Raw genomic sequence first — 13,134 nt, forward strand, 5'->3', positions numbered from 1 at the left:
CTGTGCCACCCATTTAAGCTGCGTCCAGGTATACCGAACGTTATTTAAGGCGTCCTACTTTTACGAGGAACACTTCTGACACGGTCACGGTAAAAAGATGACGCAAACGAAGTGAAAAAACACACATCAAAACAGTCCGTAAAGCATGAAAGAGGCGGCGTGCTGGTACGTTCACAGCTTTAGTTTAATCACGAGATGATATTCGAGATCGGCGAGCACCACCCGCAAATTTCGTACGCCGCGACCGAGGTCGCTCACTTTCCAGGCATTGCTCCCGAGGCAGAATGGTAGTGAGGAAGAAAAAAAAAAACGAGGGACCATTTTTTTGTTACCTTCTTGATACAACAACACAAAACAAAGAGGAATGCTTACAAACACTTCAAAAAAAAAAAAAAAAACACCAACCAATACACCTTGGCAGGTGCGGTTATGTTAAAAGCTCCTCATTGTTTCAAGGGTGTATAGTATGTGCACTCAGCTGGGTTGCTCTTCTTCTAGTTTGAATGCACCTCTGATGTATGCAACAGTCAAAGTGAAATATACTTTATCAGGCAGTCCATTTGGATTTGCATGCCTGATATCCATACTGGGTTTCCATAGGCTATGCAGGCTCAGGAGCATAAACATGTGTAAAGGGGCACCCTCTTCATTGTCGGTAGGCAAGAAACGTATGCCATACGGTATGACCGGTAATTCCTACCAAAGTGTTCGCTGGAGAATGTCTTAATGGCACACGGCATCGGAACCATCCAAGAAAATGTGTTCGATTGTTTCCTCCTCATGACAAAACGCACAGTTGACGTCCCAGGGCACAAAAATCCCCTTTTATTGCAGTCATGGTTTCACCGGCAGTGTTCCGAAGCGCAGTTTGACGAAGAATCGTTTAGCGGATGGCTCAACCGGCACCTTTTCAACCCACTTTAGGGCATTTCTTGCCGATCCCGCGATGTATATGGATCGGTAGACTGGAACCGGCAGCAAAATTTTGATGACGTCTTTATATAACTTTCGACGTGGTACACTGATGGGGTACTCAAGTGAAAATCGTGTGTTCAGAAAATTGTATGACCACGCCACCTTGCGCAGGAACCCGTGTAAAGCACGTCTTCGTACACCACTTGAAGAAACACTGAAACCAGACAATGCGCCTTGCATTCTTACTTGAAGCATTGTTTGTACGAAATCATCTCTCTGGTCACTCAGGAACAGGAACCGTGGAACGACTGTTTCAGAAATAAATGCGCTAAGCACAGTCCACCAGACTTCACGGAAAGAAGCAAGTTAGAGCGACTCGTGCGCTCCCACGTGGAACCCCAGACAAAACTGCAAATGCTCTGCGCGGCCTTTGAATGTTGGTAGGTGTAATGCACAGAACCTGAAGCACATGTCATGCCTTGGCAGCCAAGAACACATTGAACACATTATCTCGGGTTAACATGGACAACTCGCGTCCGCCCCACGTCATCGTCTTTTCCCGGACGCGTTTGCTTTCCCCAGCGCAATAACTATTTGCGTCCCGACACTGATTTAGTGGCACGCCAAGGTATCTTGAAGGCATGCTGGTCCACTAGACATTGTCAAATGTTTCTACCGGGTCCTCCCAGTAGTCATGCTAAAACCCAACGCATCTGGCCCAATTTAGTATAGGGTACCTGTATTCTATCCGACCATTTTGAACGTCTGCACCACCATGCTGATGACTCATTTGTCTTCACAGATAACCAGCTCTGCCGGGAGCAGAAATATAAAGTATATAATGTACATCCAGTTTACATTTTTATTTAGTTTTAGCGTTTCAAGCAGTTTAGACGACTATTTCTTTAATATCGCTCGTCCAGTAAGCGTCCCCCAAATTCCCAAAATATCTTATGTGTAGCGACTGCATTCCTTCGGCAGAAAAGCGTTCGCAGATGCAGGGCCAGACTTCTGACGACTGTGCTAGTTCACCCAGCGCAAAAAAGTGCTCCCCGCATCCTGCTTTTACGCTGTACGATAAAAGTTGGGGTTGATTTCAATTCCTTAGCACCTATATTAACTTCGCTGACTCTTCTCCCGCCTTCAATTCGCCTTAGATTTTCCTACTAGCGTACCAGTTAGCAAAGCGTCGCATGTGCGCTTGTGCAGCGCTTGTACAGGGCAACTTGGACTTAAAGACTTCATACAGTCTGCAAACCAACAAACGTGTCGTGGCTTAGTTTAAGCTGAGCGAACGAACTGCGACGAGCCGCCGGCGGCCGGCCGACTAAACGCTGGGCCGACTGATTCTGTCGGATAGTCAGCGAGCCGTTCTGTACCGCAGCCAAGCCAATTCATGTTGTTTTGACGTCATACCAAACGTGGTAGGAAATGGGCAAGGCAGATGCAGATGGCAGGACAGAATTCTCGAATCGATTTTTCTACTGCCTTAATTGTCAAGAACGCAGCCAGAGTAGTCGAAACATGGCCTAGAGTCTCCACACTACAATTTTCGCTAGTGATCCCCCAATGTTTACGGATAACTTCAGCGTCTTTTTAAAGTCAACAAAACAAATTCAGTGCCCTTCCAGTCTGCGAAGTACGTTGGCCAGCGAAGCTTGGGGCATTCCGAGGCGGGAACAACACAAAACACGATTGTATGTGCTGTTTGCCATTGAGCGTACTTTAAAGTCATTACTCGAATCAGACTTACAAGGAATAGAGTTTTATTCTAGAGTCCAAAGTTGGGGCTGTCCGCTCCTCTCCCGTAGAGAACCATGTACTGACAGCAGACGAGAATTCGCCAATTCTTAGAACTTTACTGTGAATACGTTATCCTGAAAAGTAGATGAAACTAGCCGGGAAGTTAAAGACGTGTTATCTGATAATTTTCCTATAACATTTGTTAGGACAGTTTTGACAACCCAAAAGCTAATGCCGCTCTTTGTAACCATACTCTCGCCGTAGACGGCCTAGTATTAACAGGAGGCGGGAGTTCTGTAAAATTCACAACTTCCCAGTGAACTAAGTGCTCACGACAAACAAATGAAACTTGGCGTAATATTAGAGTAGTGTTAGCGGACAGTCTTCAATAAACATGTTCGGACCAGTTTCAGTCCGTGGGTGGCGGGAATTCTGTAACGTTTACAACCTGCACCGTGAACTGAATAACTACGACAAGTAAATCAAGTTCGTCAAATTCGTCATAGCGGCCAATTCCAGTATTGTAAGGACCTTGAAGGACAGGTGCTGCAAGAAGTTTATTTAGCCGAGCAGCCATCTCAGAACAACTCAGCCGGTGATGATGACGAAGTCCACGAGCCGATGAGATGGAAGAATATGATAAGGATGGCTACGAAAGGCAGATGAATTACGGGGTAGGGACCATAAGGCAGCAAGAAGTAACGGTTGTGGCATTCAATGTACCGGACATGGTGGTGCATAACTACTCTCCGAGTATATATTTTTTCAAGATGCCTAGATGAGCTTGAGAGCTACAGAGCAGGTTACACAAGCTCTGGAGCGACCTCGTGCGATTTTGTTTCGATGCGACTTCGTACACTGAAGCTATATGGCAGCCCAGCTACGATGCAACATTAACAGCTTCGACGCAACAAAATGCTATTTTTCTTCTGTAAGATGTTGACCAGAGGAGAAGAGTGTCTTTTACCAGGCTCTGCATAAAACTGAACAAGGTCCACTGACCGTGAGCCAGAACGCAGGCTACGCGGCGTGTCATTCTGTCTCTATCAGAAACGTTTGCACGACATCTCGTTTGCCCTGCAGATAGTGAAGTTTGACACAGGAAGGAGGTTGACGTGAATGATACGCAATATAGACAGAAGTCCGGCTTTGGAGCCCAAACGACTTTCAGCTGTACTGCAAGTACGGCAATGCTGTGCTGATGAAGGTACTGCAGAAGAGCACGGGCTCGTAACGTTGACTGTTGAAATTGTACTGAGAGAAAACGGTGTTGTCACAACGGCTCAGCATAACAAGCAGATGTGCCGGCTTGTTGCGACAACACAGCTAAATAGTCGACTATAAGAAGTTCTTAACTGTGGACATGTTCAGCTTGACATTGGTCCGGTGGCGCTAGCAAAAAGACTACCAAGAAAGGAAAAACTGCGCTGCCTGTAAAGGGTGCATCACCGCAGACAGGGTATTATAACAGTGAAGCCGGCTTTCGCGCCTGATTGAGTGGGAGCACAAGGAGCATTGCGTATGCGCACACCTTATTATACCATTTCAAGGGTGATAGTTTTCTTGGGCTACCAAAACGCAAAGAAAATTGGCGCAGTTCACGCCAGTGGTGAAGGATGAAAAACCATTTTACCAGCGAAAAAAGACAGGGACCTAGAGAGAAGCAAACAGGACAATCGCTGGATAAAATAATTTCGCTTTTTCGCTGGTAAAAAGGTTGTAACTACCCCAACTTTCAGCCCAAACTGATTGAAAAGCACCGGAATTCGGGGTAGACCTAGTTTCTTCCCCCTTGGGATCCGCTGGCAATGTGGGGGACAGACCTGTAATCAAACTACTCGAGAAATTATTGAAGAGCACGAAATTATGGCAGTAAATGTGTAAGCCAGGCGTCTATTGCGTTGTAAAAAAAAGAGATGGATTTCCTTTCGAACTCGTGCTGCACTTTGGGCATGACGTGATGTGTTGTTTGTATAGATTGTGCCAAGTGCATTGAATGCGTGCTGATATGGTGGTGTAATACTAGAGATTAGAATTTTTTGTAGTTATGTTAACATGAAGAATGTGTGTAAAAGGTGCAAGGTTCATCGTATTAAATTTAGTTGGAAGTCAGGCGCTCGTCCCGTCGTCTTTCTGTGTCCGTGTTTTATTTCGCGCTGTAGCATCTTTTACGATGAACTACCAACTCGCCCAACATTACACTTGGTTAGGCCTTGTAAAATCCTGCTGAACTTGGCCTCACCCTCCACACTTCGCCTAGCCGAGCAAAAGCATTGCTAACCTAACAAAACTTAGCAAATCCTACCAACACCTAGCAAAACCTGAATGGAGCTAGGTCGACCCCAGCTCCACTGCTTCTCCGGTCTGGCGCCGCTAGTGCAAGCTTTGCCATTTTTTTTACCTCATGAACTTTCGACTCCAGGGACTTTCACGGGGAGCAGCAAGAACAGCGGCCAACAACAAAAGAGAACATGGAACTGGCATACTTCGCTAGGGCGCACCAATGTTCTGAAATGAAATGGTTAATTAATTTGTCCTGGTAGGCTTATTTTTCTTGCCGCCTCTATCCGCAGGCGTGGGGCGCGCAATGGGGCTACCAGAAGCTAGCACAAACATTGCCGTATCAGCTTCAACTCCCGCTTATATCAATTGGTTCACGTTAGAGATTCTGCTTTAAGCAATCTCATAGATCAGTGTAAATTGTTGTTGAACCCATTTTATTTTTATGAAGTTCATACTGTCACAGACGAGACGCTGAACCTCGGTGGTCGAAGGTAATTAGAGTTGGTTTTACTGCACAGACTGGCTGCCAAGTGAAGGTAGCGTCCAAGCGCTTCCAGAGTCCGTGCAACATCTCCTCGTCGATAATGGTAATTGCAGAGGGCATGATGGTGATGATCAAATCGTGAAGATGGCGATGAAGAGTGCTTAGCTCCTGAGAAAGGTAGCACCTGGCGGAGAAATGAATACCGAACTTTGCGGTTGTGTTGGTGCTTGAAAGAGTTTTGTCAGAGTTTTGTAGTAGTCACTAAAACTGCCTTGTCTCCAGCCTGCTGCTTCCGTGCTAATGTGGGCAAGAAGCTGGCTGGAAGCAAGGTAGTTGGAAACTAGGGTCTGGGTTATAGGAATGAAAAGGGACTAAAACCTTCTTCCACAAACGGGAGAGCCCGAAGTGGACGTGAAGTAGCGTGAATGGGTAGCATAAAAAATGAAATAGACTTCATACTATGCGATGACCCTGGCATCGTGCAGGATGTGGAATTGCTCGGAAGGGTGAGCTGTAGTGACGACAGGATGGTAAGATCTTAAATTAGGCTACATTTGAAGAGGAACCGTAACATGCTAGAACGAAAAAAGCCGATCAATGAGCTAACAGTAAGACAAAAAGTAAAAAAATTCAGGATCACGCTGCAAAACCGATATTCAGCGAGGAAGCAGAGTTTACGACACAGGAGGCGAGCGGCAGTATTACGCGCGTTATCAAGGAGTGTGCAATAGAATTCGTAGGTAAGACCGCTAGACAGAATACTGGGGAGCTTTCCCAGGAGGTGAAATATTTAATTAGGAAACAGAGAAGCATGAGAGCCTCCGTCCCAACTGAGAGACTAGAACTAGCAGAGCTTTCGAAAGTAATTAACAAGCGTAAGGTAGCTGACATACGGAAGTATGAAATGGGGAGAATGGAGCCTGCTCTAAAGAAACGGGGGCAGCCTGTAATCAGTGAGGAGGCGTCTAGCCATGGGGTATGCCTAAAGACAAGGAAGGCAATGTTATCACAAATAGGGATAAAATAGTTATAGTATCCGAGGCGATCTGTAGAGATCTGTGCAGTAGCCGCAACGTAGAGGATAATGCCCAACGAGAAAGTAGTTCACAGGAGATAGACATCCCACCAGTAATGGCAGAAGAAGTAAGGAAGGTTTTGAAAGAAATGTAAGGTGGCAAAGCACCTGGTAAGGATCAGTTAACAGCAGTCCTCTTAAAGGATGGCGGGCAAACTGTACTAGTAAAACTGGCGAACCTGTATACGCAATGCCTAATGACCGCGGGTGTACCGGAATATTGGAGGACCGCGAACAACATCCCAATCTATAAGGAAGGTGACATGAAGGACTTGAAAAATTTAAGGTCGATCAGCTCACTGTCAGTCGTCTACAAGTTTCTTACCAAGGTAATCGCTAACGGAATTTCGGCCACCTCAGATTTTAGTCAACCTTATGAGCAAGCAGAGCTTCGTAAAGGCTTTTCAACAAAAGACCATTTTCAGACGATCAATCAGGTGATATAGAAACGCGCGGAGTATACTCAACTCTTATACATAGCCTTCATAGATTATGGGAAAGCATTTCACTCGGTCGAAACCTCAGCAGTCATGCAGGCATGGCGAAATCAGGGTGTAGACGACCATTTCATAACATTAATAGAGGGTATCTACAATGGGTCTACAGCTACCATAGTCCTCCATAATGATAAAAGTAAAATACTATAAGGAAGGGCGTCAGACAAGGAGACACAATGTATCCAATGTTATTCGAATGTTATGCACAGCATGTTTACGAGATGTATTCCGAGCATTGGATTGGGAGTAGGAGATGTAGGATTGAAGTAGGCGAACAGGTGGGCGACAGGGTTAATGGAGAACACCTCAGTAACATCAGATTTGCCGATAACGTTGCCTTGCTAAGTAACTCGGAAAACGAATTGCAAAGCATGATTACCGCGCTGGACAAACAGAGGAGGACCGTGGGCCTGCAAATTAATATGCAGAAAACTAAAGTAATGCTCAATAGCCTCGTGAGAGCACAGCGGTTTGAGGTAGGTGGCGAGGCAGTGGAAATAGTAAGAGAATATATCTAATTAGGCCAAGCAGTGACCCCGGGCCCCAACCGCTGGGTAGAGGTAATTAGAAAGATAAGAAGGGGGTCGAGTGCATATGGCAGGCCTTCTCAGATAATTAATGGCAGCCTACCATTGTCCCAGAAGGGGAAAGTGTATAACAGCTGCATATTACCGGTACTCAACAACGGGGATGAAAATTTGACGCTCACTGAAATGGTTCAACTTAAATTGAGGATAATTCAGCGAGCAGTGGGGCGGAAGATGATAGGTGCAACGTTAAGGGGCAAGAAGAGAGCGGAATGGGTCAGGGAACAAGCGCGTGTTAAGGGCGTATTAGCAGAAATTAAGAAGAAATAGGCGTAGGCAGGGCATGTAATGCGAAGGCAACACAACTATTGGTCATTAAGGGTATCAGAATGGGTCGGTAGAGAAGGCAAGCGTAGCAGGCGGCGGCAGAAAATTAGGTTGGCAGATTAGATCAAGACGTTTGCGGGGATAAATTGATTGTAGCTAGCACAGGACAAGGATAATTGGAGATCAATTTAAGAGGCCTGTACCCTGCAGTGGGTGTAGACAGGCTGATGATGATGGTGATAATGATGATTAATGTAATCATTTATTATGCTTTGCCACTTTATAAATCCCTTGTTCTCCCGGAAGCGACAATAAAGGCCAAGTAGTTTTCAATATGTTGACCCATCGATCGTCCTTGTAGTCTGACTAGACAAGAACTTGTACATGGATAAAGAAACTTATTTTCGGAACTTTTGGGCAAGGCAGGCCGAGGCATTGCACTAGAGTGTTCAGACCACGTGGTTCAGACCAAGAACTTCCACGATGGTGCATGCATCGTTGTTGGGACACAACTTGACAACTAGTAGGAAAAACCGGTGCAGTATCACGCACCTAACTACAATAACGTGCCTCTGCTTACGTTTGAACTGACCAAGTACATGTAGGGTGCATGAATTGCTACTAACAATATATGTCATGGTCATGTCTTTATCCCTTTCAGGCCTACTCACCTAAAGACCTAGTCACTTGCCCCAATGAGCAAAACGCATGATCAGGATTTATATTGTGTTTGTTGTGCTTTTTCAGGTGACCTAAACAATGCAGACATCAAGTACGCGATGTGCGAAGCTGTCTGGGACACCTGCACCCAATGGTTCCCCCTTTCCCAAGACGGAACTCAGTAGGATGCTGTTTGAAGAGGCGACCAGGTAAGAGAAAAGCCGCAGCCTTTATTATATTTACACGCTGGCTTTTAAATCCCCCACAGAAAATTTTCGTGTTACAGTCGCAGTACACCAGGAAACAATTTACCTTTCCTTTGGAAGCAAAGGAGCGCTATGGACGCAGTAGCGGCGACTTTGTCACCGTGTTTACCTACCATTCGACTTCTTTTTGTACAATAAGAATTTACAGAACTTTTTATAACCGAAATACTCTGTAGTAATGGCTGGAAAATAAGAAAGCGCTCGCAATGGGCACGCTTTTTATGCGATAGAGCGTTGATTTGAAACTTACAGCAAATCATTCCTTTCGTACCGCACTCGCAAGGAAGATCTAGGCCGGCAGTGTGACCAAAAGTCTGTAAATACTGAAACAAATACCCGTGGACGACTGATACCGTCAGTTTCTTCCTACACCGCTTTTATGTCGCGTAGGTCGCGAAAGGTTAGTTTGGCTGCGTGTTATTCAAGCAGACAATATTATGAAACCGTCAACCCCTTATTCTATTCCGGCATGGAATTAAGCCTATATATTCGTTCACCTTGAATTAAAGCGCAAAAAACGGAGACGATGGCCGATGGAGGATAAAAAGGCGCTATGTGTGCTTTACTTTTTTATGCTTTTTGTAGAACGTGCAGACGCAATTCTTCCTTTCACTTTAGCATTTTTCTGTCAGAATAGGAGCGGTAGCAGAAACCGTCATGCGACAAGAAGCTTGTTGCTCCTTCCAGTGTCCTTAAGCACCAAGGCGGCAGCAGGAAAACCGATTGCGAGATGGACTACAGCCTTGTGTGATATCTAATACATAAATAAGAAAAGTGCTAAAAATGAGACAGCTAAAGTTTTAAGCAGAGGTAAAATTAATAGCTCAGCAACGATGAGGGCGATTAAAAGGTGAATTACACCAATTAGTAGAGCTCACCCATAACCTTAGTCATAGGAGCGAAATGGAATGATAAATCGAAAGACATGCTTCCAAGCTATTCGTGAGGCCCTTGAATTGAATTAAATGCAAAAGGGCTGAGTAGAACTGTCTTTGGTGGTGATTTTTGAATGCCGGCGCGAACAATAAGTGAAAGCGCCTCGAAGACCTGCTTCTGAGCGATCCATTCCATGTTGCCCTTGGATAGCAGACTTCATTGACGTGGAAAAAAGGCGATATTGGACGCTATTTTGGACTTCGGGAAGCGCCATTGAGGAGAAGCCGGAAGCTAGTAGCTCTGGCAGGTTTAAACCTGTTCAATATACCTGGTGTGCTGTCCAAGGGACTTCATCACGGGCTTCGTGCAGTTCGAAATGTCCGTAGACGCGTCTTAGCAAATCCTCTGAGAGGCCATTTTGACCATCGTCAGAAATCAAGGCCGTGATCGCTACTCAGTTCAGGAGAATATAACTGCTCCCAGACCGACCTATCGAACAACATGTTCTTTGGAACCCACTCGCACATGGTACGTCACTCAAAGCGCTCCGTTTGTAGAGGTACACTGGGGTCGTGTTCCGAGTCTGTATGAGTTATTATCAATTATGTACCAGTGTAATTCTGGAAACTTACTTAATTACAGCGTTCATGAACCAGGGGTTCATGAACGCTGTAATCTTGAACGCAAGGTACAAGAAAAATAGGGAAAAAACAAGCAAGCAAGAACATTATGCGGGTGTAAGAAAAACAGTTACTTACTGCAAGTAGGCCCGCAACGGGGACACAAAAATTGTTAAGATACGGCAGTTTTCCTCTCTCTGACAACAAACAAAAGGCAGGAATTGCATGAACATTGTATCCTGTTAATGGGCGAGAGTCGACTGCGGAAGGTATCCTTACGGAAAGGACGACTTGCTCGGAAAATTCTGTTCGGCACGATAACAATGTAACATGGTCATTGTCAAGTGTAACCAGGTCACCGCACAAAAATGAAGATAGGCGACATGTGCTTTGATTGATTGATTGATTGATTGATTGATTGATGATTGATTGATTGATTGATTGTGAGATTGTGAGATTTAACACGCGGACGCTACACAGACGATGAGGCGCGCCGTAGTAGAGGGCTCCGGATTAATTTCGTATAAGGTCGGGAATACTTTACACGAAAGACAACCTGGCTCTTTCGTCGGTTTCCCCGTGACAGAAAGGGTTCGTGAAGTCTGAAATCAACTCCTTTTGTACCTTTTATTGCAATCACTGTTTTACGTCTGACTGGCAATGTTGAGCAAGTAGGTCACGTGGTACGTGTAGGTGTCTAGCCAAGGGTTGGGGCAGTTTTAGTTTCCCGAAATTTTTTGTATCTATGACTTCTTTTGCTAGTGTTTCTCTTGCCAAAGCAAGCGCTTGTTACAGTCCGTGGTGACGTGTTCTCTCCCCTCGCGAACATAGTTGCAGAGCATGAAAATTCTACAGAAACGCTTCGATCCCGCTTTTTATAACAGATGAATGAGTATAAGAGTAACAATTTCGACTTTCGAGCAGTGGGAGCTCGCTTACGGGCCCGAACTTGCAAAATAAAGATATTTTTTTAGAGAAACAATCTGAGCACAGCGCGGTATAAGTCTCAGGCACGCAAAATCTTCTGAAGATGGGTGTAGTTACGCAAATGCTTTTTTTGTGTTTAGAGTATCACTTCGGATTTAGTTCTGACTCTGTTACACGAAAAATATTCCTCCGTATATAGAAATAACGCAGCGCCCGATCGTCAGGCGTGCCTCAAAAATGTTATTAGAGATGACCAAACTATTAAAACAAGGATTCTTTTTATTCAACTGCAGAGTTTAAAATTGGGTCATCGAGTTAGCATTGCATGCACAAGAAAACAAAACACGTTTAAGAAGTCACTGGGCCGCGGATGGTGACTCGCGTGACAATTTTGTTTTGTGCCTAGGAGTTAAGAATTCATTCCGAGTTTTGCACTTTCCCACTTAATTCCTTAGACATTATGTGGCAAGGTTTCGAAGTCGGTGCGACTCACTTAAACCCGTGTGAAGCCTGATCTATTTTTACGTGGTTGGAAGAACGCGAAGTGTCCCAAAGAAACATGTTTTTTTTGTGTGTTCGGGACTTTTTAGCGCTTTTCTTCGCGACAAAATTTGTAGTTCAGTTGGTTTAATTTTGCCAAATTAGCGGTGTGAACAGAAAATTGCAAATGATTCTAGACGTTCGGTATTGTTTAACCGACTTCACATGTCGCACCTCTCTTCTCCCTGCAGACTGACTCTCATGAACAAGAACCCAGGGCAGCCAAGACGTCCATCCAGATCAGGAGAAGCCAGCGACAATCCTGAGAAAAACAACCTAAATTACGGCGACTCCGCCTGTTCGCTGTCGTCTGCAGATGTAGAGTAGCCATAAATAAAAACTTCAACGTGATTTTCATACCCAGCGTCAGTGCTCGCTGGAGGAAGGGAAAAACGTATTACTGAATGCCCCGATTGAGTTTCCCGCGAGGCTTGTGGAACTAAACCCATTCGCGTGTCTATTGCTTTTTGTTTTTTGCCTTTGTTGTTTTCTGATTTCAATGTTTTTCCTTTCTCTTTTATGAGGGGTGGGGGTACCTCTTAAAATGAAATCCTGCATGGACGACTGTCCGGGACTAAGTAAGGAAGCTCGATCCTTTAGTATTATAAACACTTTAAATAAATAAATCAACCAATCAATCTGACAGTCTGGCAAAACTATATATAGACAAAATAATTTCAAAAAACTGAACTGAAGTCATGCATTATATATATAAATACTTCATAGCAAAAATAAACCGTTCAGCGTAGTCGAGACGAAACATACGTACATAACTGATAGAAGCCCAATTCTTTTGACTAAAATTCACATCGAAATGGTGTCTGCGGTAGAGCTAAGTACAAAGAACGTTAGAAATAGTGTCCAAGATAGGTGAAATAAAATAATACTGAAAAAAGTTCCCCCGCACCTCCCCGAAGGGAATCGTGCAGAAATGCGAATGCATTGGGTGCACCGATGAGTGTGTTGCGAGTAATGGCGTAATTAATGACGAGAGTGTGAACGTAATCATTTATTCATCAGCACCTGTTTGTGGTATCGTTGTACCTGACGGCCACAATCACTGCCTTGTGATCGCTAAAGTGCACGGTCAAAGGGTCTTTGAGAAGCATACGCGCGTCACAGTTTCGCGTAAAGACCAGATCAATGCAACTCCCGTGAATGGTAGTGGGGCACGTGTCGAAGCCCCACGTGGGGCAGACTTGTCTTCTTCTTCTTCTCCAACCGATGATGATGACGTGGAAGCAACTGCAGTGACGTCACCGCCAGGGAGAGGCGTAATGCTCACGTTGCATTGTGTGAACCCCCGACTAAGAAATGCATTCGCATTTACGACGACGACGACGACGAAGGCAGAACTACGAGGCGCGCGCTCACGTGCGCTCGCGCTGGAGGAA

General features: G+C 45.0%; 1 protein-coding gene across 3 annotated transcripts in view; it reads left to right on the forward strand.

Moving 5' to 3' along the window:
• Sifa (neuropeptide SIFamide) overlaps positions 1-13,134 on the forward strand; it is a 117,629-nt gene that overhangs the window by 11,467 nt on the left and 93,028 nt on the right. For 2 of the 3 annotated variants that reach the window (XM_077705618.1, XM_077705619.1), the window contains exons 3-4: positions 8,599-8,720; positions 11,932-12,091. The exons of the other annotated variant lie outside the window; for it this stretch is intronic. In XM_077705618.1, coding sequence (XP_077561744.1) covers positions 8,599-8,696 — 98 coding nt within the window. In that variant the 3' untranslated portion in view covers positions 8,697-8,720; positions 11,932-12,091. Of the gene's footprint in view, positions 1-8,598; positions 8,721-11,931; positions 12,092-13,134 lie in introns of those variants that run through there. 3 annotated transcript variants of the gene reach the window in all.

Source organism: Haemaphysalis longicornis, unplaced genomic scaffold, assembly GCF_048455015.1.
Source record: "Haemaphysalis longicornis isolate Haplotype H1 unplaced genomic scaffold, Haemaphysalis longicornis Haplotype H1 scaffold_4, whole genome shotgun sequence".
NCBI lineage: Eukaryota > Metazoa > Arthropoda > Arachnida > Ixodida > Ixodidae > Haemaphysalis > Haemaphysalis longicornis.